General features: G+C 43.1%; 1 protein-coding gene across 2 annotated transcripts in view; it reads right to left on the bottom strand.

The window, feature by feature from the left end:
• PPARD (peroxisome proliferator activated receptor delta) overlaps positions 1–27,289 on the bottom strand; it is a 598,118-nt gene that overhangs the window by 293,527 nt on the left and 277,302 nt on the right. For both annotated transcript variants that reach the window (XM_044076576.1, XM_044076577.1), the window contains exon 2: positions 12,700–12,924. In XM_044076576.1, coding sequence (XP_043932511.1) covers positions 12,700–12,826 — 127 coding nt within the window. In that variant the 5' untranslated portion in view covers positions 12,827–12,924. The remainder of the gene's footprint in view (positions 1–12,699; positions 12,925–27,289) is intronic.

Below are 27,289 nucleotides of genomic sequence, written 5' to 3'. Positions count from 1 at the left end.
CCAAACCATCTGCAGCACTCGTGGTTGCATCTAACATCGTTCTTTTAATGCCTGAAATCATCTTTTAAGCTCACTTTTTCCAGGGGCTGCCACAGTCTGGTCAGGGTACTGATGTCCAAGAAAAAGTACAGTTGTGTATGATCTTACCATAAACAGTAGATGTCCTACTTTTCACTCTTGCAGTGATTACATGTGAGATCTCCTGCCAAGGATAGCCTAATTTCCAGCCACTATACCAAAGCCTTTACATCAGGTGTATGTGCCCAACGCAGGTGAAGGGCACAAAGGTGACATACACACACTCAATACCCAGAACTGAAGTGCCAAAGGTGAACAGCAATCCTAGGATAAAGAAGGGCATGTGCATCCAGAAAGGAAGCAGAGACACAGAGAGAGAATAAGGGCAAGAAAGGAAAATACTTTTTAGCTAATAGAGTGTTCCGAACAGAAAGGGGAGAAAAGGGAGCAGGAAGGAGGGAGGGAGTGAATACTGCATTAGTGAAAAGTAAGTCATCTACTGTTATGGTAAGATCTTACACAAGTGTACTATGCTCTTCCCTATTACTGTTGAATTATTTATTACATGTGGAAGATTACAAAAGCCCCCGTAAAGGATGAGAGAAGGAAGACAAAGAGGGACCTTCCACAAACCCATGAAAGATAGCCCTGGCAACCCTGCTATAAATGACATCCAACTTATAAAGGTTAGTAAAAGTGTGGACAGAGGACCAAGTAGAGGCTTCTAGAATGGACCTGGGATCCAGACCCTTTGAAAAAGCTATAGAAGAGGCTGCTGCTCTTGTACAATGAGGTTAAACTGAAGCTGAAAACTGTTTACCATGAAAGGAGTAACAAAAAGAAATGGCCTTAGAAATCTAGGAGGAGAAAGGTTTGCTTAGAAACTACCAAACCCGATGCCCTGGTACTAAAGGAAGCAAAAAGCTGCTCGGATTTTTGGATAGTCTTTGTCTTATCCAAATAACATCTGAGCTGTTTATGTAAATCCAAGGTGTGAAGCGACTTCTCATTAGCAGACTGTGGAGAAGGAAAAAAAAAAAAAAAAAAAAAAAGAAGGGAGTTGGATAGACTGACGGAGCATAAAAGGATCAGTATGCAGAAACACCCCGTCTCTATGAAAAATCAAAAAAGGGAGGACCTGCCATCATAACCTGAAGTTCAGAAACTCTCTTGGTCACAAAGAGCCACCAACGCAACAGTCTTCCAGGTGCAATGTTGCAAGGCGGAAGAAAAAGTGGGCTCGAAGGGAGCCCGAGTTAGTTTATCAAGAAAAAAATTAAGGTCCCAACAGGGAGGAATAGGTTTTCTTGGGGACCTCATATGAAGGACACCTTTAAGGAATTGTTTGACCTCAAACGAGAACCCAATAATGGGTTCAAGGGCAGACAAGCAAAAATTGCTGCCAAGTGAGCTTTAAGAGGAAAAATATGCTAGGCCAGTATGGAACAATTCACACAACTAATAATGACCAATGGACTCCCATTGAAAAGGGATCCTGGTAACGCTCGAGAGACAGAGCAGAAAATCTCTTCTATTTAGCCACATGGGATTTTCTTGTAGGTTTCCTGGCCTCCTGTAGAGCTTCTGAACTCTCAGATTGCTGGATGAAGCTTCCCAAAAGTGGTGTTTAAAGATCATCAAATCCCTATCACCCAAAGTGTCAACTGAAGAGTGGACAAGTGAGTGTGAATAAGAGACCCTTTGTCTTGTTTGAGAGGTTCACCCAGTGAAGTAACTTGTGATGATTGCCCCTGGTCAAGTAAAAATGAAGGGGGAACCAAATTCTGCCTGAGCTGAAAGGGAGTCCCCAGAAAGCTTTTGGGGGAGTACTTTTTAATCTTGTGTAGGAACCTGGGAAGCAGAGGAAGAGGAGGACAAGCATAGAGAAACATTTCCTTCAAAAAAATGGCATGGCGTTCACCTTCAAAGCCAGAGGACAAGGGACTCGGGAACATAATTGAGGAAGTTGTCTGTTCCGAGGGTAGGCAAAAGATCCACTTGAGGAATACCACACCAATGTACAAAGTCCAGAAATGCCTCTCTGTGAAGCATCCATTTGTGAGGTTGTGCCCAGGATCTGCTGAGAGAATCTGCCACAAGGTTGTGTTCTGAAGAAATGCAGACCATCTGAAGGGTTATCTGATGGAGGACAGCAAAGTCACAAGCCTGAAGTCCTAGTCTGCAAAGAAGAGAAGACTTTGTGCCCCACATTTGTTGATGTACCACATGACTGTGGCATTGCCTGTAAAGACCTTTAGAGGGCCTGGAGCCCAAAGGGACTGGAAAGACTGTAGAGCAAGAATGAGCACACATCTTTTTTACGCTATTGTGGTCTGACCTCTGATGAAGGGACCAGAGATTCTGAATTCTCGAACTGCTGGAAAAGGCTTCCCATTCCTGATTGGAAGTGTCTGTAAAATCTCGAGTAAGGAAGGAGTCTGAAAAGGCAGGTCTCGATTGAAGGAGATCTGCCAAATGCACCAATAAACTTGAGTTTGAGACAGGGTACTAGAGAAACTGGAAACTCTAAAGGGTGGCAATGCTGGAGTCAAACTGCTTTGAGGAACCACAGAAGCTTTCTTGTATGAAGAGTGTCAAAGGAATCATGAGGATGGTAGATGCCATAAACTCCAAGGCTCTGAGAAATTCCCCTGCAAGAATGACAGAAAGTGGGAGCAGAGACTGGAAGTAGGTTGTTAGAGACAGAACCTTGGGAGATGGAAGAGACACCAACACTGGAATGGTCCGATTCTGCAACCTCAAAAAATGTGGTGTTGAGAAGGAGTCGGAACTGACTTCTTGAGACTGATGGTAAAGTGTAGGTACTGAAGTAGCAGGGATTGGAAGGGAGCCTGAAGAAGCAGATCATCCAGATATGGGAATATCTGGACTCCCTAAAACCTGCAAAAGGCTATCACAGAGCTGTGACATTTGGTGAACACCCTTGGGGCTGTAGAAAGGCCAAAGGGCAAACCAGACAACTGCAAATGAGAGGAACAAACAGAGAAACATAAAAACTTTCTGAAGAGAAAGTAAATGGGGATATGAAGACAGGCATCCTTTAGGTCTAGAGAGACCAGAAATGCCGGGAAGCAAAATGGGAAACTGACGGAGTCTGGAGGGAAAGCATCCTGAAAGCAAGAACTTAGAGAAAGGTGTTGGAGAAAGGACAGGTCTAGGATAGATATCCATGATCCAGCTTTTCCAGGAACCAGAAACATCCTGGAATAAAACCCTGTTCCTCGATGGGAGTCTGGAATGGAATGGATGTTTCCTTAATCTAACAGATCTTTCAGAACTGCTGAAAAGTGAGGAACTTGGTATAGAGGAGGCTGAGGAAGACCTGAAAAATGGATTTTCATACAATAAAATAACCATGACGGATAACGGAAAGTACCCAAGAGTCTGAAGTAATCTATTGCCAGACAGAAAGACAGGGCAACATAACAGAGGGAATGGGGAGAAAACATGTCAGATGTGTCCTGAAATGGGAGCGTTTGAATCTTAGACGTTTGGGTGGGTTTATCAGAAAGCATACACTTAGACACCATTTTCCTTTTAGAGGCTAACGAGGTTGCCTACAAACAAAAGCAGATTTAGAAGGATAGTTTCTCTGAAATTTGGGGACAGGAGAAACAAAAGTTTGTTTAAGGTCCTGCATAACTTACCTTTGTCTTATACAGTCTTAAACAGGTCACCAGCAGCAATACCAAAAAAAGATTTTGGTTATCCAAAGGAGCATCTGCAAGCATAGCCTTAATATCATCAGGTAAAGCCTGCAGGTGCAGCCAAGAGTACCTTCTCTTAACTGAACTTGAAGCAGCAGCTCAAGTGGATGTATCAGCTACATCACAACTACATTTTGGTGAAGTGGAACTCAATAACGAAAGGGTAGTACTCTTGCTTTCAGAGTCAGGTAGATCCGATAACTCCCCATCCCATCCTCCAATCTGAGACAGAAGAGACAGGATATACCTGGTCATATGGGTCTGAAAATTTATGGTCCTAAAGGCCACATTAGCAGAAGTATAAACTTTTTTCCCCAGTCTTTCCATAGCCCAATAATCTTTATCAGGAGGGAGAAGTTTGGAAGAGAATAAAGACTTGAACGGCTTTGTCCACAGAAACAGATACTACAGCAGGGTCCGAAGGAAACTTGTAAAGGCACTTAAAGGCCTCAGGCACTTTATAAAAGCAATCAGGCTTCTGGAGGGCTAGAGGTTAGGAATCAGCAGCCAAAGAAGCAGTTGGAAACACATCCAGCAAGGCAGCCAGTATCAGGGAACGGCTGAAGGTTTAGGACATTCCATTTGTAACAGCTCATAATACCTCTTTTGGAAGTCAGAGACCTGGGAGCAATCATGTTTAAAATGCAGTCTCTCTCTATGGGCCAACTCTTGTATTTTTCAGAATAAAGTCTGCACACCCTGTAGTTCAGTTAAAAATGCTTTATTATCTACAGTGAAGGTAAATTTCAACAGTATGTGAATACCATTTCCAATAACTGTGCTGATAAACTGAAACAGTTCTCTGCATTTGTATTCATAAACTGAAATAGTCCTCTGCATTCATATATTTTCCTCCTGAACAGTATAATTAATATTCTGAAATGCTGGATTTTCACCTGACTTCTGCACTCAAGGGTTCTCATCCAGGAAAAAAGAGGTCATTGTTCCCCTCTACTCGACACTCATTAGACCCATTACAGAGTACAATGCCCCTTTTGGAATGTACCTCACAAGACATCTGCAGCAGCTGGAAAGGCCACAGAAGTACCTCACAAAGAGGATTACTGGGCTCACACAGATGCCCTACACTGACAGTCTCAAAAAACTCCAGCTTTACTCCGTAGCATATCACCTACTCAAAGATGATTTGTGCCTAACATATAAAGCTATGTCAAACCCAGAGCTGTTGGACATCCTACACCTAAAGAAATCTGAATCCCTCCGAGCTACATGCTCTAGGGACCTAAACCTTGTCACCACAATAAACAGGACATGCTGGAGGGATAGATTCCTGTCCCAGAGACTTCCCATACTCTGGAACATGCTACCCATCTATGTCAAGCAAAGTTCCTCATTAGCAATTTTCAAGAAAAGCTTGATGAGTTTAAAACACAAAGTTTATAATTTCTCATCTGAGCTAACTGCATTAATTTCTAAGTTATTCAAAAACTCTTGTGTTTATATTAAAATCGGTTCTTTTATAGGTTCATAGGTTCATACTAGGCTATCTGCCCTAGGGCATTTATAAGCCTAGCCAGAGTGTGTTTGGCTTTTGCCACCCATTTGAAATTAATTTTGCTATGCCCTTTTTCGAGGTTAGTATACTGTGCCTCTGTCTAACAGTGACACAGAAGTGATACCCGGGGTAAACCTACGATCTCCCATCCACTCATCAAGATTCCTCTTGAAGAGGGTCAATGAGGGACTCTGCCTAACCTGGACTGGGATTTTATTCCAGAGTGAAGGGAGCCTCTGGGTTATGAATCTGTCCCTCCAGCATGTCCTATTTAATTCAGTGCTGAGGTTCAAGTCTCTCGAGCGTGTAGCTCGATGGGATTTGGATTTTCTGAGGTGCAGCATGTCCATTAATTCTGGGTTGGACATGGCTTTATACGTCAGGCACAGATCGCCTCTGAGCAGGAGGTATGCCACTGAGTAGAGCTGGAGTTTCTTTAACCGGGCAGCATATGGCATCTAATTGAGCCCTTTGATCCTCTAGGTGAGGTACTTTTGGGGTCTTTCCAGTTGCTGCAGGTGTCTGGTAAGGTACATCCCAAAAGGGGCATTGTACTCAATTATGGGCCTGATGAGGGATGAGTAAAGAGGCACGATGACCTCCCCTGACCTAGATGTGAATCCCTTCATGATTAGGTGGGCTATATAAAATGTTTTTCTAACCACTTTGGCCACGTGGTTGTCAAATGAGAGATTGCTATCAACTTGGGTCCCCAGGTCCCTAATGACTTCTTCTGTACTTAATGGATTACCACCTATGTGGTAATTTGTGGGCACTTTGTTTTTGCCAAAGGGGATGACTATACACTTTTTGGCGTTTAGCTTGAGGCCATGGCTCTGGCACCAGTTGTCTGTTTCTATGAGGCCCTTTTGGAGGATGCTTGTGTCGGCTGGAGAGTCAATTATGGCACCCAGTTTGCAATCATCTGCGAACTTGGTCAGCCACAGTCCTTCCGTGTTGGCCTGTACCTCCGAGAAATATATACACCGAACAAGAGAGGTCCCAGGACTGAGCCTTGTGGGACGCCACTTGTAACTGGTTTGGAGTCTGACATGGCTCCAGCAATCCAGCAATTCTAACCATATGGGTTCTGTCCTTGAGCCAGTTTGCAACCCATCTAGTGATATAGGGGTTTATATTTAAGCTGGTGAGCTTATCTATAATGCCCAAGTGGGGTATTGTATCGAAGGCTTTTGTGAGGTCCAGGTAGGCTGTGTGGACCACCTTCCCCTAGTCAATGGCCTTGGTGACTGTTTCAAAGAAATCAACCAGGTTTAAGAGGCAGGATCTGCCCTTAAAGCCAAACTGGGTAGGATCCAGTGTCTGTAGGTCCCCAATATCTTTATTTATGAGGTCCATGATGATCCTTTCCATAGCTTTGCAGACCAAGCTAGTCAGGCTTATGGGGCGATAGTTTCCAGGATCCGTTGAGGCACCACCTTTGTGGAGAGGGACCACTGTTGCTGTACGCCACTCTTTGGGTACATATCCTGTAGTAAGGCTGAGATTGAACAGTAGTTTTATGTTTGGGTTTAGCTCTTCTTGGAGTTCATGTAGGACGCAGCCCGGGACACTGTCTGGTCCCATTGATGCTGTGTTTTTTGCTTTGGAGTGGGCAGCTCTTACCTGAGCTTCCAATTCCTTTAAATTACAAAAGGCACAAAAGAAGGCTGTTCTTTATCACCTTTATTTTTTGCATTAGCTATTGAACTCTTTGTTAATAGTATTAGATCCAATAAGAGAATTAATGGTATCAAAATAAAAAAAAATATTTTGAACTAAGGATTCAGCTCTTTGACAATATTTTACTAACAATAGGCAATACAGAGAATTAATTAGAACATAAAATTAGTTCTAAGAGTCCTTTTGAAGAAATGTCAAACTTTAAATTTAATCATACTAAAACAAGCACATTACTAATTAATAAAAAATTTTAAAAAAATCATACAAAGTATTCTAACTTCAACTGGAATAGCAATCAAATGAAATACCTTGGTATAAGCATTATGTCTAATAGCAAAGAAATCACAGAAATGAACTTAACAGGTTGTTGATAACATTTTAAGCTTAGTCACAAAGTGGAGCAAATTCTTCTTTACCATGGAGGAATGATTAATGCTTATTAAGATGGTAATTCTCCCTAAAATATTAATGGTCTTACAACCTTTAGTATTATCTCCACCAAAAAAATTGATGAAGATAAACAATATTTTACTTAACTTTTTTGGCATCCTAATAAACCAAGAGTTTCATCTGAATGCCACAGAAAAGGCTGGGACAATGGTGGAATAGGATTCCCTGCTATTCAATTGTATTCTACTTCAACAATTGTAAATGTTATAGCATTGTGGATAAATTGATCTTGCAATTCAAAATAGAAACAAATACACCAAGAAATACTACTAGTAAATAACAAATATATCACAACCAGTCATAAACAAATGGTCCCTAATATTTTTGTCTGGTTATCAAAAGATTTTTGCATACATGGTATTACACCCCCTTCTCAAACTCCCTATTTAAATAACATAATTACCTCTGTCCAAAAGTTCACATATTCTAAACATTGTATTAAAGATTTAATATTTTCTATGTTTCCAACTGCACATATAAATGACTGCTTAGAATCTCATAATGTGAACAAAATGCTAGTATTGAAACAACAAAATAATTTACTGGCATCGATTCTTAAATGGTACTGATATCCATACTGGTGAAAATGTAAGGTCCAAATAAATCAAGGTTCTGAAAATTGGTTAATTTTACAAATATTTATATAAGACTTTGTGAACACAAAGATGAATAAGATATTTAATCTAAATAAGAAATTGTTACCCAAATTACTGGAATTTTTAATAAATATCAACAATAATGCAATGAAAAATCACATTTGTCACAAAATTATTGAGTTAGATTTCACATATTTAGACAATTCCTATTGGAACTACTCCTCAAACATTAATAACCAAGACTTCTCTAAAAATACAAGAAAATATTAAAATCTACAGATAAAACTACAACTTCATTATATTTGAAAATTTTCACTTGAAAATTCTTGTGCAGAGTTGTGTCACTCCTAACAAAATTACAATCATGTGTAAATCAAATAGAATTAAATGCTGGAGATATGATTCTGAAATAACAGCTGATTGGACGCATATGGTATATGAATGTGAAGTCATCTCCCCTTTTTGGAAATAAATTAATAATTTTATTCAAGCTCTAGAGCCTGACAGATGTAATATTTCTACATCTTTAGTTTTACTTAATGCACTGATTCCTGAGATAATTCCAAAAACCCAAATGCCTCTTCTTTGGTCTACTCTTTTTAATTGCTAAAAATTGGAAAAGTAAAGTTACCCCCTATAGTGTTGAATGTATTAGTATGGCAAAACATTGTTTGCAGTGGTGAATTTCAAAATATAAAGATGAAAACTTCTAATATTATGCATTCATATAAATCTTGGCTTAAACTTAAAGACTTGCTTGAAAATATTAATTGTTGTTGATATATAAAACTTTGATGTATTGATCAGCTATGGACCTATGTAAATAGTTGTTTGTTTTATAATCAATTTATTTATTGTTTTAAAACAAAATAAAAAAGAACTGTTCCTTAAAATACCAGAAACAAATCTGTCACAGAAGTAACAACACATACAATGAAGAAGCTATTTAAGTAACTTCTGTTTATCAGCCTCCCCCTCCCAGGCTTTTAAAAATGAGAAACAGCTGATTTGAATTTCCTATAGTTTTGTCAAGTCCAGGTAAATATATTTTGCTCATACAGAGCTAAAGAATGTAAGATCTTGTTCTCCCTTGTTCTGGGGATTTGGAAAGAAGAATGGGAGGTAAACTACCTGGTTTAGTGACTGTTCTGTTACTTTAGGCATGAAAGTTAGGTTCGTCTGTAGTGCAGCTCTGTCCTTGTGAAAAATCAAAAATGGCTGTTTGCACATGAAGATCTGTAAATCTGATATTCCTCTAGCAGAGGTAACAGACACCAAAAGAATAGCCTTCTGTCAAAGGTCACAGAAGAGCAAGGAAATGCTGGTTTAAAGGGTGCAACTGTGAGCTTTTCTATTACACAAATGAGGTCCCACAGTGAAGTCATCTCTTTTTGGTGGGGTAAGGTGCAACACTACCTTTAAGAACTGCTTAACTGACAGAGGAGAGGAGGGAAACTGGTTGAAATATGTACATTCAGAAAAGTGAAAGGAAGTCCTTTTCTGGATATACCTGTACTGAAACTGGGTCATGGTCTCTGGCAAGGCATCAGTGGAAGAAACTCTGTTAGACAGGATTTCATTCTGTTAGGCTTCCAAGCTTCCCTCATAATATTCAAAATGTCCTCTGTGAACATGTGCCTAAGTGAGATTGTTCTGGCAGTTAGCACAAAGAATTAAGGGTCTGAACTATTAATGAGCTTCTTAATGTAGTTTCCTGTAGCCAAAGCTACAGGATTTGATTCCTTACAGCTCCACTTGCTTATTTTGTGATTCTAAGCAAGTTAGTTAAACAGTGCTCCTGCATCAATCCTGAAAAGGGAAGCTTGTGTAAATAAAAGAGATGACTGCTAAATCACCTTAAGCTGTCAACCTTAAGTTCCTTAGGTTTGGTTGTAGTAGTAGCCCTCCATGTTCAATTAAAAAATCTGCATCCTGAAGAATAAGCGTCAGTTCTGTCACTGCCATGCTTATCAGGAGAGAGAACTAATGCTGCCTTGTCCAAAAAGGAGCTATGAACAGCATTTCCAGCTTGCCAACTTCTATTTTCTATAATACCATGCAGATAAGCGGTATTGTAGGGGATAGTATTGAGAAACAGATTTGCATATGAAATGGAGAAGACATCCACGGTTCAGGTCCCTTGGGCTGTTGTTCTTGGGAAAATGTCCTCTGTTGTTGCAGTGTGTCAAGTCTAATAGAGTCAATGAGTAGGCTGTCCTTTACATACCACAAAGATGGGTTCCCTTTAATGACAAGCGAGCACTTTACTCAACTCCAACTTTAACCAGTCTATCCACCCTTAGCTTTGGGTTTCTACCAACAAATCTGATGTGCTACTTTCAAAAACATTTTCTGAACAAAAAAAGAGAAAAAGAGCATATAAACCCCATGAGGGGGCTGCAACTCACACTAAAAATATAAAATCCTGCAGTCACTTCACATTGGGGCAAGGAGAAATTCAGAGCTGAGATGATCCCCTTGGACAAACTAATCATTTCAAATCCTAACTTGTACATTATAACTTCACACACCTGACCAGACTCTGGGCCTGCTGACAGTTTACAGATAATGTGATAGCTACCGAAATACAAATGGCTCAATACCAGTTAACATGTTAAAAATCGCAAGGCACATTTGTTCACAATATGATGATTCAACAACTACGAAAGATGAGCTCCAAACTATACTCCAACTAGCCTGCACTCAGAACAATTAATAAACTGCGAGTTCAGCACTTTACCTGCACAATCAAACTTATGAAATACTGAACTGACAAGCTTGGTAAAGTAGAAGAAATACTTCACTGCTTTCAAAAGGAGAATCTCAGCCATTAACCTATCAGCAAACTAATCCAGTATTGACCTCAAAATGTCACAGGCATCCTGTCAAACAGCACACCTTTAAAGGGAAGAAAAACACTTCAGAAAACGCCGACAAACCTGCATGCTTTACCATATACAGAGAAGTTATGAAAGCAACCATGCAATTCACCTAGTTAAAGTGAGCCGACAGCATCTTTTTTAGTTATCAAAATAAGACCTTTGAATTTGTTCTAAAGGGTAACTGCAATGCTAATAATGGTTGCCATGTTCCACAATGCTCCAAAGGGCAGTTGTGCAGCCACTACTTGGGCACTGGGGTAAACCTATCCAAAGCATTTCAAACCTCTGCATCATGCACACACAGAACCTCTTTTTGGTAAAGTGGCACAGCAAAGCTCACACCCTGATTCATTTTCCCCTTCCATATGGGGTTATGTCCCGTGTTCAAAACTTACCACTGTGTCCATGAGAAGAATGAATTTCTGTGTAATAACAAATGTCTGAGACTAAGCCACACTTATGTATGGATCTCCTTGTAGTAACACACGTGTGAGACTAAGCCTGTGCACCTGAGTGTTCCTGACTTACTACAGTACCAGTCTGATTATGATGCCATCCTGGCACTTTCTCTAATTACAACTACTTGCTTTTCCGGTCTGGAAAATAAAAAGAAGGAAAGCCCCGTAAACTGCCCACATATACGCATGCTGCACAAAGGGGAGTGTTAAAGTTCTAACAATATGCTGACCATCTCACATTATGATTTACTCTGTTGGTATTATAGCAGCCTTTGACAAGTAGCAGAAAATCAGAAACGAATCCTTTCACACTCTCTTTACTCCTCAGACCTTGTGAGGTAGCAAACGTATACGTATTTCTAAACGCTTCATGCTACGTAAAATTAAGCACTTATTTTCATTGTTCAATGTAACGCACCAATCCCTCTGGACGATTTTCAAGCTTTACATGGCCACAGAAGCAACAAATGAGTAGTTTGTAAAACTGCCCATTAATGAATCAAAACAGGAGAGGTTTAAACAATTAATACATTGTAAGGCAAGAGCTCCATATACCACAAAGGAGTCAACTTGAGGTGACAATAGATGAAATATCAAAATACCAAAGGGTGACTGAATTTGAAAAAAAGAAATGAATGTGACTTTGAAATGCAGCTTGTCTTTTCACCTTCCAGTAGCCCTTAGCCCTTATGCCGAGGGAGCTCATGATTCCTTGGGGAAAGGGAAATTTCTCCACATTTGACCAAACTCAAAGGTAAGCACTTTCAAACTCCAAAATGCTTGCACTTCTAGCTGGGCACTGCCAAATAAACTAGCACTAATTCATCCTATACACGCCAACAGTTATTTGGATTTTTTTTTATCTTTGCCATTTGTCAACTACAGGGTTTATCCATGGGAACAGTAAGTCATTTATGTTTAAAAAATCATTAGACTACATATGCTGAATTCACAGAGACAGACAGAAAAAAATCACTATCTTAAAAATAAGACTTTGTTCTGTTGCGAAAAAACATGGAAGTCATGGCACTGTGGGCAAGTAATTCCAGTTGTTTGAGAAGCATAACCATCACAGCATACCCCACTTGACAAAAACACCAGTTCCTTCCCCCCACACCTGAACAGCCCACACTCCCTTCAGACACTCTTCTATCTCCTGAGTCATGTGGTGCCACTGGGACTCAACTTTAAAATAATTAATTAATTAATCTCTGTTCAAAGTCAGCCTTCTGTAACTATTCGGTGCACTACGTTATGTGTTTTTCTTTAAAGGCGATAAATACTATGTCAGCAAGCTGACTCAAGGTCAAGGCCGGACCCTTCCTGCAAAGACTGCACTACTGAGACATTCAGATGAATACACCATACCTGAGAAACTGCTGGAAGGCTCTGAGCTTTCTGTTGCCGAGAATGAACAATCCATCTGATTTGGTTCCACATCATCTTGCTCTCCTCCCACAGGGATCATGAGGACATCCTCCTGCATCCGGTACATGATCACCCCGTCCTCATTGTAGCACAGCTGCCTGCCATCATTGTGCACGTTTCATGTCTGTTGCTTGGAGAGCAGGCCACCAAAGTGCTTACGTACTCCTTAGAGGGGAACACAAAAAATACGCAAGTTAGTCTCTTCCACTTATGGCTAACTATATCCTGAACAGAAATTTGCAACATGAAGAAAGTACAGTTCTGTACACTTACCATAAATGTAGATGTTCGAGTGTATTCACTGTTGCAGTCATCACATTTGGGTTATCCCTGCCAGGATAGCCCTCGGCCAGCCCGAATACCAGAGGCTTAGTATTTCTGCATCGGCTGCTGTCACTTTAGGACTGACGTCAGGTCATCAGTAGTATAAAGCAAGGCAGCGAACGCCATTACATCAGTTTTTCTTGCCCTGTCAGGAACCCCCCAAGTGGGAGCCAGGATATGGTAGAAGAACCCCACCAGTAGAAAGTAAATACCAAAAAGTTCCTTGTAAGGAGAGAGAGAGAGAAAGAAGAGGGGGATGGAGAGAGGAAACCAGGACTGCAACCGTGAATACACTCAAACATCTACATTTATGGTAAGTGTACACAACTGTACTATGTTTTTCATGTTTCACTGTTGCAGTCATCACATTTGGGTCGATTCCCAAAGCTGAGGAAAAGGGTGGAGGCAGTCAAGGAGACTAGGGGCTGGCTAGGATGCCCTGCAAGACTGCAGTGGCAAAGCCTGCCCTGGATTTGGAGAAGATAGGCAGGTGGTAATGCTTGGTGAAAATGTGAACAGATGTCCAGGTGGCAGCCTCCAGGATGTCCCTGGTGGGGACTCCTCTGAGGAAAGCTGCAGAGGTGGAGGCTGCTCTGGTAGAGTAAGTCCTGACCCCTCTTTGGGGGAGGTTTTCCTTGTTGCTTGTAACAGAAATGGATGCAGGCCGCTATCCATTTGGAAATGGTTTGTTTGGAGATGGCTTTGCCCTCTGCCCCTGCAGCAAAGCTGACCAGTAATTGGTCAGACTTTCTGAATGATTTAGTCCTGTCTAGATAGAATCTGAGCTGTCTGTGCACATCTAGAGAGTGCAGTATCCTTTCCCCTTGTTTTGCGGGTTAGGGAAAAAGGTGGGCAAATGAATGGATTAGTTGAGAGCCACACTGGACACCACTTTGGGCATGAAGGATGGGTTAGCCCTGAGGGACACCCTGTCAGCATGGAAGACGATGAAGGGCTCTACAGCCTTGTAGCTCGGAGACTCTTCTGGCTGAAGTGATGGCCAGAAGAAAAGCGGTCTTCCAGGAGAGAAATTTTAACTCTGCTGAAGATGCTGGTTCAAAGGGGGGAGGCAGGGTGTGCTTTTCCAACACAAAGTTTAGGTCCCAAGCTGGTGCAGGTGCTCTTCTGGGTGGCCTCAAGTTGTTAGCCCCTCTTAGGAACTGTTTGATCAGAGGGTGTGAGAAAAGGGGGTGCTCAGTGTGGAAATGAGCAGAGATAGCAGAGGCATGAATTTTAATACAGGAAAAGGTGAGACCACTGTGTAGCAGGTCAGCTAGGTAATCCAGGATGAGAGGTAGGGAGGGCTGTGCCGTATCGGCTCCCTTAGCATGAATCCAGGTGCAGAACCTTTTCCATTTGTTAGCATAAGACTTTCTACTCCTAGGGCATCTAGCCTCACGTATAACATCTAGAACCTGTTTACTGAGGTTGGCAGATTGATCAGTAATCAGGGAATAAGCCAGGCTGCCAAATTGAGGGTCTGCAATTGGGGATGCATGAATTCTCCTTCCCTCCGGGTCAGGAGGGTTGGGGTCCGAGGGAGATGCCATAGTGTCAGTGGAGACAGGCTGCTCAGTAGTAGGTACCAGTGCTGGCAAGGCCATTCTGGAGCAATCAGAATTGTCCTTGGTTTTTCCTCCATTATTTTGAGCAGTACCCTGGTGATGAGAGGTAGTGGGGGAAATGCATAGACTGAGAGATTGACCCAGGGGAAGGATAGGGCATGTACTTTCCAAGCCATACAGTGATGCTGCCTGGTGCAGAACTTGCTGAGCTAATGGTTGGTGTGGGAGGCAAAGAGGTCGACCTTCGGGGTGCCCCATTTCTGAGTTATTAGGGTGAAGGTTCTTTGGTTTAGCTGCCACTCGTGTGGGTCCAGAAGATTTCTGCTTAAGTGATCTGCCAGAGAGTTCAGAGAGCCTGGCAGGAATTGTGCTAACAGGTGGAGTTGCATGGCCGAGGCTGTGTGGCAAAGGGTCATGGCCAGCCTGCATACAGAGTAGGAGTGAGTCCCTCTCTGCTTGTTGATATACCACATCACAGTGGTGTTGTCTGTTTTGATCAGGAGGGCCCCTGGGAAGAGAATGGGCATGAAAGCTGTCAATGCGTGCTAGACAGGTAACATCTCTTTTTGGTTGATTTGCAGATGGATTTTCTGTGGGCTCCATTGGCCCTGTATGCACTTGCCACCCAGGTGTGCACCCCAAGCATAGTCTGATACATCTGTGGTGAGGGTCTGGGTGGCAGGGGGTGGTGAGAAAGGTAGTCCCTTGTTGTGGGAGTATGCTGCTGCCCACCAAAGACAATCTTTCCTTAGGCAAGGTATCATTGGTATCAGAGTTTCCAGGTCTTGTGTGTGTTGACACCAAAGGTTTTTTTAGTTACCACTGAAGTTTCCTCATATGCAGTCTGGCATATGGAATGAGTAGAATGCAAGATGCCATGAACCTCAGACCTTGCAGGATTTTCTTGAAGATAACTGGGGTCTGGTGGCTAGTTGAGAGAAGTAGGCTGTTATATAAGTTTGCTTTTCTGGTGTAAGGAATGCCATCTGGGATGCTGTGTCCAGGCTTGCTCCCAGGAATCTTTTGGGTGGGTACTAGTTTGGATTTATTTTCGTTGATAGTGTACCCTAGGGAGGTCAGTAGGGCCTTTACAAAGGCCAGGTGCTTGAGCAGCCTTTCCTGACTATCTGCTTGAATTAGGCAGTTGTCTAAGTATCGGTACATTTGGATATTCCTGTGTCTGCAAAAGGCAATGGCGGGAGCCAGGCATTTTGTGAAAACTCTGGGAGCAGTAGATAAGCCAAAGGGAAACGCAGAGAACTGAAAGTGCAGAGATCCTGCCCTGAAATGTAGATATTTCCTGCGTGATTCCCTGACAGGAATGTGGAAGTAGGCCTCTTTTAGGTCTAGGGCGGCTAGCCAAGCATTCTTGGAGAGCATGGGTAGCAGTTGCTGGAGGGTGAGCGTTTTGAATTTTGATATCACCAGGAAAATGTTTAGAATGGATAGATCGAGGATGGTGCACAAGGTGCCCTCTTTTCTGAGTACCAGAAAAAGTCTGGAGTAGAAACCTTGGCCTATCTGTTCTGCAGGAGAGAGAGCAGGGAAAGAATTTGCTTTTTCGCCTCTGCCCACTGGTTTGGAGGTAGATCTGGGAACCCCTTTGGGGTTGGAAGAGCCTGGAAAGAAAATATATATCCCTGGGACAATATGTTGAGGACCTGGTGGTCGTTGGCAATGGTGGCCCAGGTGCTTGTGTGGAAGGAGAATTTTCCTCCTAGGGGCAAGTGCAGGTGGGCAGAGGGAGGGAGGGGATGGGGGAGGAGAGTCATTATGAGTTCTTACCATGAGGGGGTGGCTTTGAACTCCCTGGTTTTGAACTGGACTAACTCCACTGGTTTGATATCTGCATTCCCTGTGGCTGCTGTCTGGGGGGGGGGTCTGCTTCCCAGAGGTCTGGCTGAACTGACCTGGTGGGGGCAAGAAAGGACCAGTGCTTGGAGGGGCAATGCCTGCTGAACCTGGGTGGCTGGACCTGTAGGAAATCCTTAACTGTCTGCACAGATTTAGCTTTTTCTTCTAACTTTTTTAAGACCTCCTCTGCCTTGGTGCCAAATAAATTGTCTTTGTGCAAGGGTGCATCCGATAATTTAGATTTGACATGGTTTGGCAAGGGCTGTTCCTTAAGCCAAGCATGCCTTCTAAGGACAGAACTGGTGACTGCTGCCCTGCAAGAAGCTTCTTTGGCATCAAAACCAAAGTGTAAGGTGTGCTTAGTTACTTGACTGGCAGAATGCATTAACTCTTGTAACTCTTTAGATTCTGCACAAGCAGGAAAGGAAGACAATTTTTGTTTGAGGAGTTCCATGGTATGTTGCTGAAATTTCAGCACATGGAACTGACAGTTTAGTGCTCTGATAGCAAGGGTAGCAGAGGTGTATACTTTTTTACCCCATCTGTCTAGTGCTTGGGAATCCCGATCTGAGAGGTGTGGGATTCTTAGCAGAGGTTGCTTAATTCCTTTAGGCCCTTGAAAAATGACCTCAGGGTCAGCAGTAGGATTTTTAAAAAGACATTTGCGTGAGTCAGGGACTCTAATATCTGTCAGGTTTTTTGGGAGCAGGAGGGAGGTTGTCAGGAGTCAAACTGGATTCCAGGAAAACATCGTCCACAACATCCAGGACTGGGGGAATGGCCAGTGGTCTGTGCTGTGGAAGATCTAAGAATTCTCCGAGTCTCTTTTTAGACTGAGGGTAGTCCTGACATTCCCATTAGAAATGCTCCCTTAAGGTATGAAGGGTTTCCCCAAAGGAAAAATCCTCAGGTGGAGAGGCTGAAGGAATGGATTCCTCTGCATCAGAATCCTCATCAGCAGAGAGGGGTTGCATGTCTTCATATTCTGATGCATCAGAGTCATCAGACTCCTGTTCAGATAAAACTATCGGGGACAGATCTCTTTTTCTTTCGGAAGGGGTAGCTTGGCTTCCCCTGATCAGCATGATAATGTCTTGCACCATTTAAGCATTTGAAACTGATGCAAGGAAGCAGGTGCCTGAGATTGGGTCATCGGTTTCTTGGGTGTGGTTCATACCCTGGGCTTTAGAAACTTGGTAGCTTTTGAAAGAACAGTAGACGTGAAAGAAGTCGTCGGTTTGTGTCGAGAATCGGTAGTGCGAAGTACTTTCTCAGAAGCCGGTACCTGCTCAGCGGCTCCAAACCCATCCAAGGTAGAGACAACCGCAGGCTCCTTAGTCGAAGAAGAGTTTTGCTACATACCGGACTCCGAAAGGGTCTGGTAGCGGCCTGCGAATCCACAGAAGCGGCATCAGGGGCTGCAAAAGCAACTCACTGAGGACAGGAGAACTGACGACTAGCTTAACGGAAGCATCATCGGTAGGTTTGGACCTGTGTGGTCTGTCTCAGTCTTTATCTTTACGTTTTTTTGGAAGATCTGCTGTCGGATGGCTTACCAAAGCCATATCGGAATTCGAGGACTGTAAGCGAAAATATCTACCTACAATAAGGGCCCAACAACATATAGTTCTGACGTTAAAGCACAAAAGCGACAGCGGGAGATGTCGTGGTCTGGGCCTAAACAAGTGACGCAGTAAGAATGAAAGTCTCGGTGTGGTATTTGCTTTCCACAGATGAGACAATTGTTAACTTTTTCTGACATCGGTTAGAGCAAGAAAAAAGGATCCCCAACAGGGTACTTAGCTTTAGAAGACTTCAGCTTCAGTTTGGAAGACGAAGCTCAGGTAGCGGCCGACTGGCACTCATGTGAACTGCTTCTGCTTCGGGCTCCTCTGCAGGAAAGACTGATGTAATGGTGTCGGCTGCCTTACTTTACATTACTGATGACCCGTCATCAGTACTGAAGCAACAGCAACCGAAGCAGAAATACTAAGCCTCTGGTATTCGAGCTGGCTGAGGGCTACCCTGACAGGGATAACCCAAATGTGATGATTGCAACAGTGAAACACGAAGAACATCTGTAAGAAGATTTTACTAGCCATTACAAAAATCAATAGATAATATTACAATGGCCACCCCTTTGGAAGGCTTTCTGTTCTTACAGTAAACACCCAACATCACTGCACTCCATTTTCCAAATATGGAAAAGCAATGCTCAACTCTCTTCCTTTTCAGATTTTTTTAATTAATCCTACATGGCATACAATGTATCCTGGATTATTAAACGGATTTACAACCATTCTGGAGAACTTGCTGCCTTGCATAATCTAGGCATTACATTTAAGAACAAAATCAAGTGATACTTAAGACATAATATGGTTTCAGACTTTAAAATGCATCCTATCTCCATCTCAAACATTACATGTACTTTCCACATTCCTAATGTCCATCTTTCTTTAAAAAGTAGTACTACATTATTACCAGCCTCTTTGCCAACCACTAGCCTCACAGGACACGTAACAGACAGGAAGTAGCCTGGGTAACAAAGCAAGTCCTATAATGCATCTCAACAGGATTTCCAATGAAATGCAGTGGTATATTCACTGCAGATTTTTTTTTTTGTTTTAATATAGGTCCCAACTTTTATAACATAATCTCTTCACAACCTTACGTCATAAGACAACACCATGAAAATCAAAAATTTTGTAAACAAGTACTAAAACGTAGAGCTGTGTAACGTCTTACCGTAACAGTAGCCTGTCCCACTTCACTGTTGCAGCATTCTTCACTCTTGGGATATCTTGCTGGGAAATGAACTGTAACAGGTGAATATGCCAAGCTAGAATTGAGTATCTCACACAAATAAGGACTACAGGAATACCTGCAGAAAAAGGGTCCAAGGCCATGCTTGAAACACCAAACAGAAAATCTCTTCCATTACGTTGCATAGGATTTTCTAGTAGTGGGTTTTCAGACCTCCTGCAAAACCTGAAGCATGTCCTCAGAAAATTGGTGTCCAAAAGGAAAGAAAACCCTGCCACCCAAAGAGTCAAACGAAGATGATGAATGCGAGATCCCTTGTCTTGTGGATAAGATCCAGCCTGTCACATAAGTTGTGATGTTTGCTCCTGGCCAGACGAAATAATAGGAATAAGAGTCCCTTGAATGTTTGAAAGGAGTGAAGACCAAGGAACACAACTTGGAACAGATAATCCTTGAGGGGGCTTAAGAGCTATAAGAGCACTGAATGCCTTCCCCCAAGTAAAATCCTGCCATTCTTTGTGGGGATCCTTGGCCACAGGGGCCTCATACTTAGTTTTCTGCTTCTTTTTTAAAAGAATATCAGCTTTAACAAATCTAGGAGTTTCAGACCCATGCCTAGATTAAATGAGGCTACCAGGCACCTTTTCCCTAACAAGAAATTGGCGAATCCTCCAGGCCTTTCTGAAATAATCAGCCATGCCCCCCCCCCCTTCACATCTGCACTAGAAGTAGGCACAGACTCATCAGACGTGCAGGTAGGCTTCTCCATGATGGCTTCCAAATGGGTCATGGCAGATGGAGCTGATGCCAGCACCGGACAGTCCTCAGGTTCTTCATCCAACCTGACAGCGACATCCATTGGAGGCTGGACAGTAATAGGGTCAATATGCCCCTTTTTGGCTTTCTTCTTAAGCAGAGGCTAAACATGAGGGAGGGTGATTTGGCCATGGTACCCTGAACCAAAAGATTCAACTGCTGTTTTTTTAAATAAGTAGAACGACATGACAGATAACTGCAGAGTAAGTAGAACGACATGACAGACAACTGCAGAGGGAGTAGAACGACATGACAGACAACTGCAGAGGGAGTAGAACGACATGACAGACAACTGCAGAGGGAGTAGAACGACATGACAGACAACTGCAGAGTGAGTAGAACGGCATGACAGACAACTGCAGAGCGAGTAGAAAGTACAGTTTTGTACCTACCATAAATGTAGATGTCCGAACTGGATAGCATCTGCAGTCATAACAACTGGGTTGTCCTGTCGTCAGGCAGCCCTTCAGTCGGCCGGATTCCAAAGTCCGGGTCCGCTTCGCTGATGTCGCACTTCACCCGACGCCATCTCTGCTGGTTCGGTATAAAGGCATCAGCCGACGCCATTTTCTTCAGTGTTTCTTGCCCCAGATGCCAGTTGCCCTCCCTGGAAGGCTAAATTTTGGATAAATGCCAATGTTTGCAAAAGGATAGAAGGCAAACTCAGAAAATAAGCATGTATGTACATATATACAAACAAATACACCATAAGAGACACCCACACCAGCTAGCTAATAGGAGGGTAAATACCCTAGGAGTACCACAGAGGGAAGGAGGGAGGTAATCCTGACTGCAGATGCTATCCAGTTCGGACATCTACATTTATGGTAGGTACAAAACTGTACTATGTCCTTCATGGATGCATCTGCAGTCATAACAACTGGGTAGAATACCATAGCCAACTAGGGGAGGAAAAAATAGATTATGGTGTGGTTAGGATCCCTTGCAGTACAGCAGTGGCAAACCCTGCTCCGGATCTGGAGTACAAAGGTAAATTATAATGCTTGGCAAATGTATGCACGGAGGTCCAAGTAGCCGCCTCAATAATGTCCTTGGTTGCCACTCCTCGTAAGAAGGCTGTGGTAGTGGCTGTTGCCCTTGTAGAATGAGGCCTTATGTTCTGTGGAATTGGTTTTCCATGGAAGGAGTAACAGAATCGTATGCAATTTCCTATCCATTTGGAGATTGTCTGTTTGGAAATAGCTTTTCCTTCTCTTCCTGTTGCATAGACTACAAAAAGCTGGTCAGTTTTTCTGTTACTTTTTGTTCTGTCCAGGTAGTAGCGTAACTGTCTATGTACATCCAAGGTATGCAGCATTCTTTCCCCTCTGTTTTGAGGGTTGGGGAAGAAGGTAGGTAGGTGGATTGCCTGGTTTAAAGACACTCTGGATACCACCTTAGGCATAAATGTAGGATTAGTCCTCATGGACACTCTATCTTGGTGGAAGATTAGGAAGGGCTGTACTGCCATTAGGGCCTGAAGTTCAGACACCCTCCTTGCTGAGGTTATTGCCAGTAGGAAAGCAGTTTTCCACGATAGATGCTGTAGCTCTGCTGTTGCTGCTGGCTCAAAAGGTGAGTGTCAGCTTTTCTAGCACAAAGTTCAAATCCCAAGCTGGCAATGGTGGTTTCCTAGGGTTTTACATTCTTAATCCCTCTGAGGAACTGCCTGAGTAAAGGATGTGAAAAGACAGGTGGATCAAAGCTGTATTCTGCTGAAATAGCTGATGCATGTATCTTGATGGAGGAGTAGGACAGGCCTGTATGCAGAAGTTCTGCCAAATACTCCAGAATGTTAGCCATATCTATATTTGACACATCCTTTCCTCTTTCAGCACTCCAAATGACAAATCTTTTCCATTTTCCTGCATAGTTCCTTCTTGTTGAAGGTCTGCGGGCTTCAAGGATAATGTCTTTCACCCTTTGGGAAAGTTCTGGATTAGTTGTTGCTATGTAATGTTCCATGCAGTCAGTTGCAACGCTTTTAGGTTTGGATGCATGATGTTGTAGTTGTTCTGAGTTAACATCAAAGGCCTCAGGGGTATTGACCACATCTTGTCCCGAGACATGCTCCTTAGCAATGGGTACCAGTGTTGTCTTGGCCAGTTTGGAGCTATCAGGATTATCGTTGGACGCCCTCCTTGATTTTTAGTAATACCTTGTGTAGCAAGGGAAGAGGTGGGAATGCATATGCTGTCAGACCTTTCCAGCTGAAGGAGAGCGAGTCCACTTTCCATGCAAGTGGGTGGAATGTCCTTGTGCAGAATTTTTGAGCTGGTGATTGAGAGGAAGCGAATAGATCTATCTGTGGCATTCCCCATTTCTTTGAGATGGTCTTGAAGATGTCCGGGTGTAGCATCCATTCGTGAGCATCCGAGGTGGTTCTGCTTAACATGTCTGCTAGAGTATTCTCCTTTCCTGGTACTAATATTGCCTGTAACTGGATGTTGTAGCTGAGTGCCAGGTTCCAAAGGTCCAAGGTCATTCTGCACAGGGGTATGAATGAGTGCCTCCTGTTTGTTGATGTACCACATGACAGTGGTGTTGTCTGTCCTTATCATCAATTGGCCTTCTTTGAGGAATGGTCTGAAGTTTTGGATTGCCAATTTTACTGCCAGCATTTCTTTTAGGTTGATGTGCAGGTGAAGCTGGTCCTCGTCCATAATCCTTGTAACGCATTTGCCCAGCATGTGAGCCCCCATCCCAGGTCTGAGGCGCCTGTTGTGATGGTTTGGCTTGCTTGATAGTTGTGAAAGGGTAGGCCTGGGTTTGACTGGCATGCTTGAGCCCACCATAGGAACTCCTGTTTTAGGCATGGTATTAGTGGAATTTCTGCTTCTAGGCTGTGCCTGTGTTGGGACCATAAATTCTTTAGGTACCACTGTAGTTTTCTCATATGTAGCCTGGCATGTGGAACTAAGATTATGCATGATGCCATGAAGCCCAGGGCCTGCAGAACTTTTCTTGCTGTTAGCTTGTTCCGTCTTGTTAGTGCCAAGAAGTAAAGAGGGAGTTCTTTTTGTTTTTCTGTAGTTAGGAATGCCATTTGTTTTACTGTGTCCAATTCCGCGCCCAAGAATGTCCTTGTTTGGGATGGTATCAGCCTTGACTTTTGTAAATTGACTGTGTATCCCAGAGCTTGTAGCAAGTAAATGACCCTTTGTAAATCTGTTGGCAGCTTGCTTTTGTTGTCCCCTTGTAGCAGGCAGTCGTCCAGGTATGGATAAATTTGAATTCCCTGTAGTCTGCAGTGGGCGATCACTGATGCCAGGCATTTTGTGAATACTCTGGGCGCAGTAGATAAGCCAAAGGGTAATGCTGAGAATTGATAGTGCTCTGATCCTGCAAGAAATCTGAGGTATCTTCTGCAAATTGGTCGGATGGGGACGTGCAGGTATGCCTCCTTGAGATCTAGAGTTACCAGCCAACACTCCTTGCCCAGCATGGGAAGAAGTTGCTGTAGAGTCAGCATTTTGAATTTTGGGACATTGATGTATGTATTTAAGGTGGACAGGTCGAGAATAGGTCTCCAACTTTTTTCCTTTCTTGGAACTAGGAATAGTCTGGAGTAAAATCCTTTGCCTTGTTCTGTTCTTGAGTGTCTTTCCACAGCTCTCATCTTTGTTAATTGCATTATCTGTTGTAGAGCTTCTGTTTTTTGATTTGGAGGCAGGTTTGGCATTCCTCTTTTGACTGGTAAAGTGTGGAAGTGGAACCGGTAACCTTGGTCTATGGTTTGCAAAATCCACTTGTCTTTTGTGATATAGTGCCAGTTCTTTGAAAATAAGGTTAATTTTCCGCCTAATGGTGCTGCTATTTGTTCCCTGGTAGGCGGAGTTAGAATCAAGTCACTGTTGTTGTGCTGTTGTAGTGGTAGTGGCTGTGTCTGTGCCTCTGTTATTACCTTGCCACTGTCGCCCTCTGTAGGCACCCCCTCTGGATTGATTTCTGCCTCTGGAACGTCTATTCCTGCCCCTTTGGGATCTTGTGGAGTCAGGAAAGGACCAGTTTTTGGCAGGCCAGTTCCTGCTAAACCTTGGGGGCTGAACCTGCAAGAAATCTTTACTGTTTGGACAGATTTTGCCTTTTCTTCCATTTTCTTCATTACCTGCTGGGCAGGCGTACCAAACAAACTGGCCTTATCCATAGGAGCATCTAATAACTTAGCTTTAACATCATCCGTAAGACCTGTTCCTTCAGCCATGCATGTCTTCTTATCACTGTGCCAGTCATGGCTGATCTAAATGAAGCCTCCAGTGCATCATAGCCACATTTCAGTGAATGGTTACTAACCTGTTGTATGTTATTTACCATCTCTAATACATATTTCTTATCTATAGAGTCATCAGAGGATAGCTTTTAGTTAACTGATCAAGCATAAACTCTTGGTATTGTATCATGTGAAACTGACAGTTTAAAGCTCTGGCTGAGAGAGTAGCTGAGGTGTAAACCTTTTGCCCCATCTGTCTAAAGACCTGGCTTCCCTTTCAGAAGGAATAGGATTTTTGCTGTGGTCGAGGCTACTGCCTTAGGCCCCTGGGATATAGTTTCGGGTCTGCAAGTGGGGCCTTGTATAGGTGATGATGGGTGTCTGGTACCCTGTAAAATCTATCTGGTTTGGCAGGGGCTGGAGGTAAAGAATCTGGTGCAGTGCAGACATCATTAAAGGCATCGTCCACAACAGATAGGACAGGAGGTATAGCTAAGGGCCTATGTTGTGGAAGGTGCAGAAAAGTCCTAAGTCTTTTTCTGGAATCTGAGTAATCCTGTTGCTGCCATTGGAATTGTTCTCGCATGGCATGCAAGGTTTCCCCAAAGGAGAATTCTTCTGGTGGGGAAGCAGCTGGGATGGATTCTTCAGCATCTGAGTCTTCATAATTGGAGAAAGGAGCCTCTGGCTGGTCTGCGATATCTGAGTCATCCGCAGAATCATCAGAGGACACAGGCTCGGGGGGCTCTGCCCTAGGTCTCTTCTCTGGGGGCTGCGAGGCCCTGTCTGGGTGAGATTGAGATCCCCTAATTAAGGTTATTAAATCTTCTGCCAGAGTAAGCATTTGTGCACTAGAAGTGGGCCTGGTTGAGGGGGGCTTTACAGGCACTGATTTAGTAGACTTGGCTGCTTTAGCCCTGGCAAAGGCCTTAATTGACATGGCTGCAGGAGGCCTAGCAGCACCACGTGCTGGGGTAGAGACATCAAAAGGGATGGTGTCTGATAAGTCACTAGGAACCACTGTAGTAGGTAAAATATCTGAGGTCGATTCAAGTAATGTAGCAGGAACCTCAGAAGTAGTCATAGATTCAGCTGTGCTTTGATCAGTTTTCTCGGTTTCGGCCGAAACCGGTGACACTCGCGGTTTGCTTAACCATGGTTTCGGCCGAAACCGTGGACCGCGAGTGTCGGTCTTTTTCTTTGCGTTTAACAATTTGGGAAGTCGGAGGATCCGACGGCATAATGTACGCAAAATCAGAACCGAAAAACTGTTCAGCAAACTCTGACCGACGCCTAAGCGTTCGTCGGTTGAATGAAGCACAGGCCGAACAGGCTGCTACGTCGTGGTCTGGGCCTACACAAGGCAAACAGTAAGAGTGGAAATCTTTATGAGGTATTTGTTTCCCACAAGTTAAACAGTTATTGATTTTTTCTGACATCGGCTGAGGCAAGAAAGAGTCCCCAACGGGGTACTTAGCTTTTAGAAGTCTTCGAAGTAGTATTCGGTAGTAGTAATCTCTGGATCCGACCGACCGGCACTTGCGAACAGCTTCTGCTTCGGGCGCCACGCGGCAAGAAAGACTGAAGAAAATGGCGTCGGCTGATGCCTTTATACCCGAAGACCAGCAGAGATGACGTCGGGTGAAGTGCGACATCAGCCGAAGCCGGACCCGGACTTTGGAATCCGGCCGACTGAAGGGCTGCCTGACGACAGGACAACCCAGTTGTTATGACTGCAGATGCATCCATGAAGGACATCGACATGACATACAACTGCAGAGTGTCTTAGGGACACACGCCAGGCACATCTCATACTGCATACGGCCACAAGTAGCATCCAAATAAAAAAGGCACCTTTCGTGTGTACCTTTATGAGGAATCTGCCTCCCACACTCACACTTTCCAGTCCTGGATCACATGTAAACTGAAGAAAAAAGAAGGAAGAGACCCAAATGGGCACTTATCAATAGAAGGCTTGACATCTGAACTAACAATGAAGGGAGTGCAGACGAAACTGAAAGGTAGCATTTGGATTGGTGGAAAAGTAGTTCTGATGATTAGACACTTGTACATCACATATGTACCTTATGCCTTGCATGTAGGGCATATATCTGACATACTGGGGCTGGAAGGTGTAAAGGCTTTGGTATGCTGGTTGGATGTTTGGCTATCCTCAGCAGCCTTTCCCAGGAGTGAAGGATAGCGGCAACAGTGATAAGGAAGGACATCTAACCAAGACTGCACATCTTGGTGCTGCGTATGCAGCTTAGATCTTGTACCTCAACCCCCCCCAATCACCCACCCACGCGCCTTCTTGTAATAAACTCTTGAATATCAACTAATGAACTATTTGGCATAACTAGAGAAGTGTAAAGGGCTGCACCATAGTCTGTATCAGAATCAAGTCTTTTTTAAATTTAGTTTTTATTTATGTTGCCTTTGTTTACCAGGTTTGTCCATCTGGGTTTAGTTAAACTCTTTTCAGAAGAGGCAAGGGGGGAAATAAGCTCCAATACAGTCCAAACATTTTTAAACAGAAATTCAGTAATACACATTATCAGACATTAAGTAATATACCTTAGCAATTACACACCTTCATTTGTTAATTAGATTACATTTACATGAAGTAAGGGAAACTATCACAGACTAAGAGATACTTCTGCGATAGCAGATGTTGAACACTAAATATTTGAAGAGATGCATCAGTGAGTTTGTCAGACAGATAAAACACTGATTAGAAATTCAAATAGAAGGAGGTGAAGGAAGGAACTAGCTACGGCAGAAAATGTTAAAATTGTAGTTAAGACATGCGATATAATGCACGTTCATAAACAATTTTGTGTGTGTGTGTGTGTGTGTGTGTGTGTGTGTGTGTGTGTGTGTGTGTGTGTATATATATATATATATATATATATATATATATATATATATATATCAATTACACACGCGTGTATTTGATATACATATATGTGTGCAAGTATGTATGTATAAAACTATT

Source organism: Protopterus annectens, chromosome 7.part0 (assembly GCF_019279795.1).
Source record: "Protopterus annectens isolate FY-2018-M chromosome 7.part0, PAN1.0, whole genome shotgun sequence".
Lineage (NCBI taxonomy): Eukaryota > Metazoa > Chordata > Ceratodontiformes > Protopteridae > Protopterus > Protopterus annectens.
This window is presented reverse-complemented; position numbering and strand designations above follow the sequence as displayed.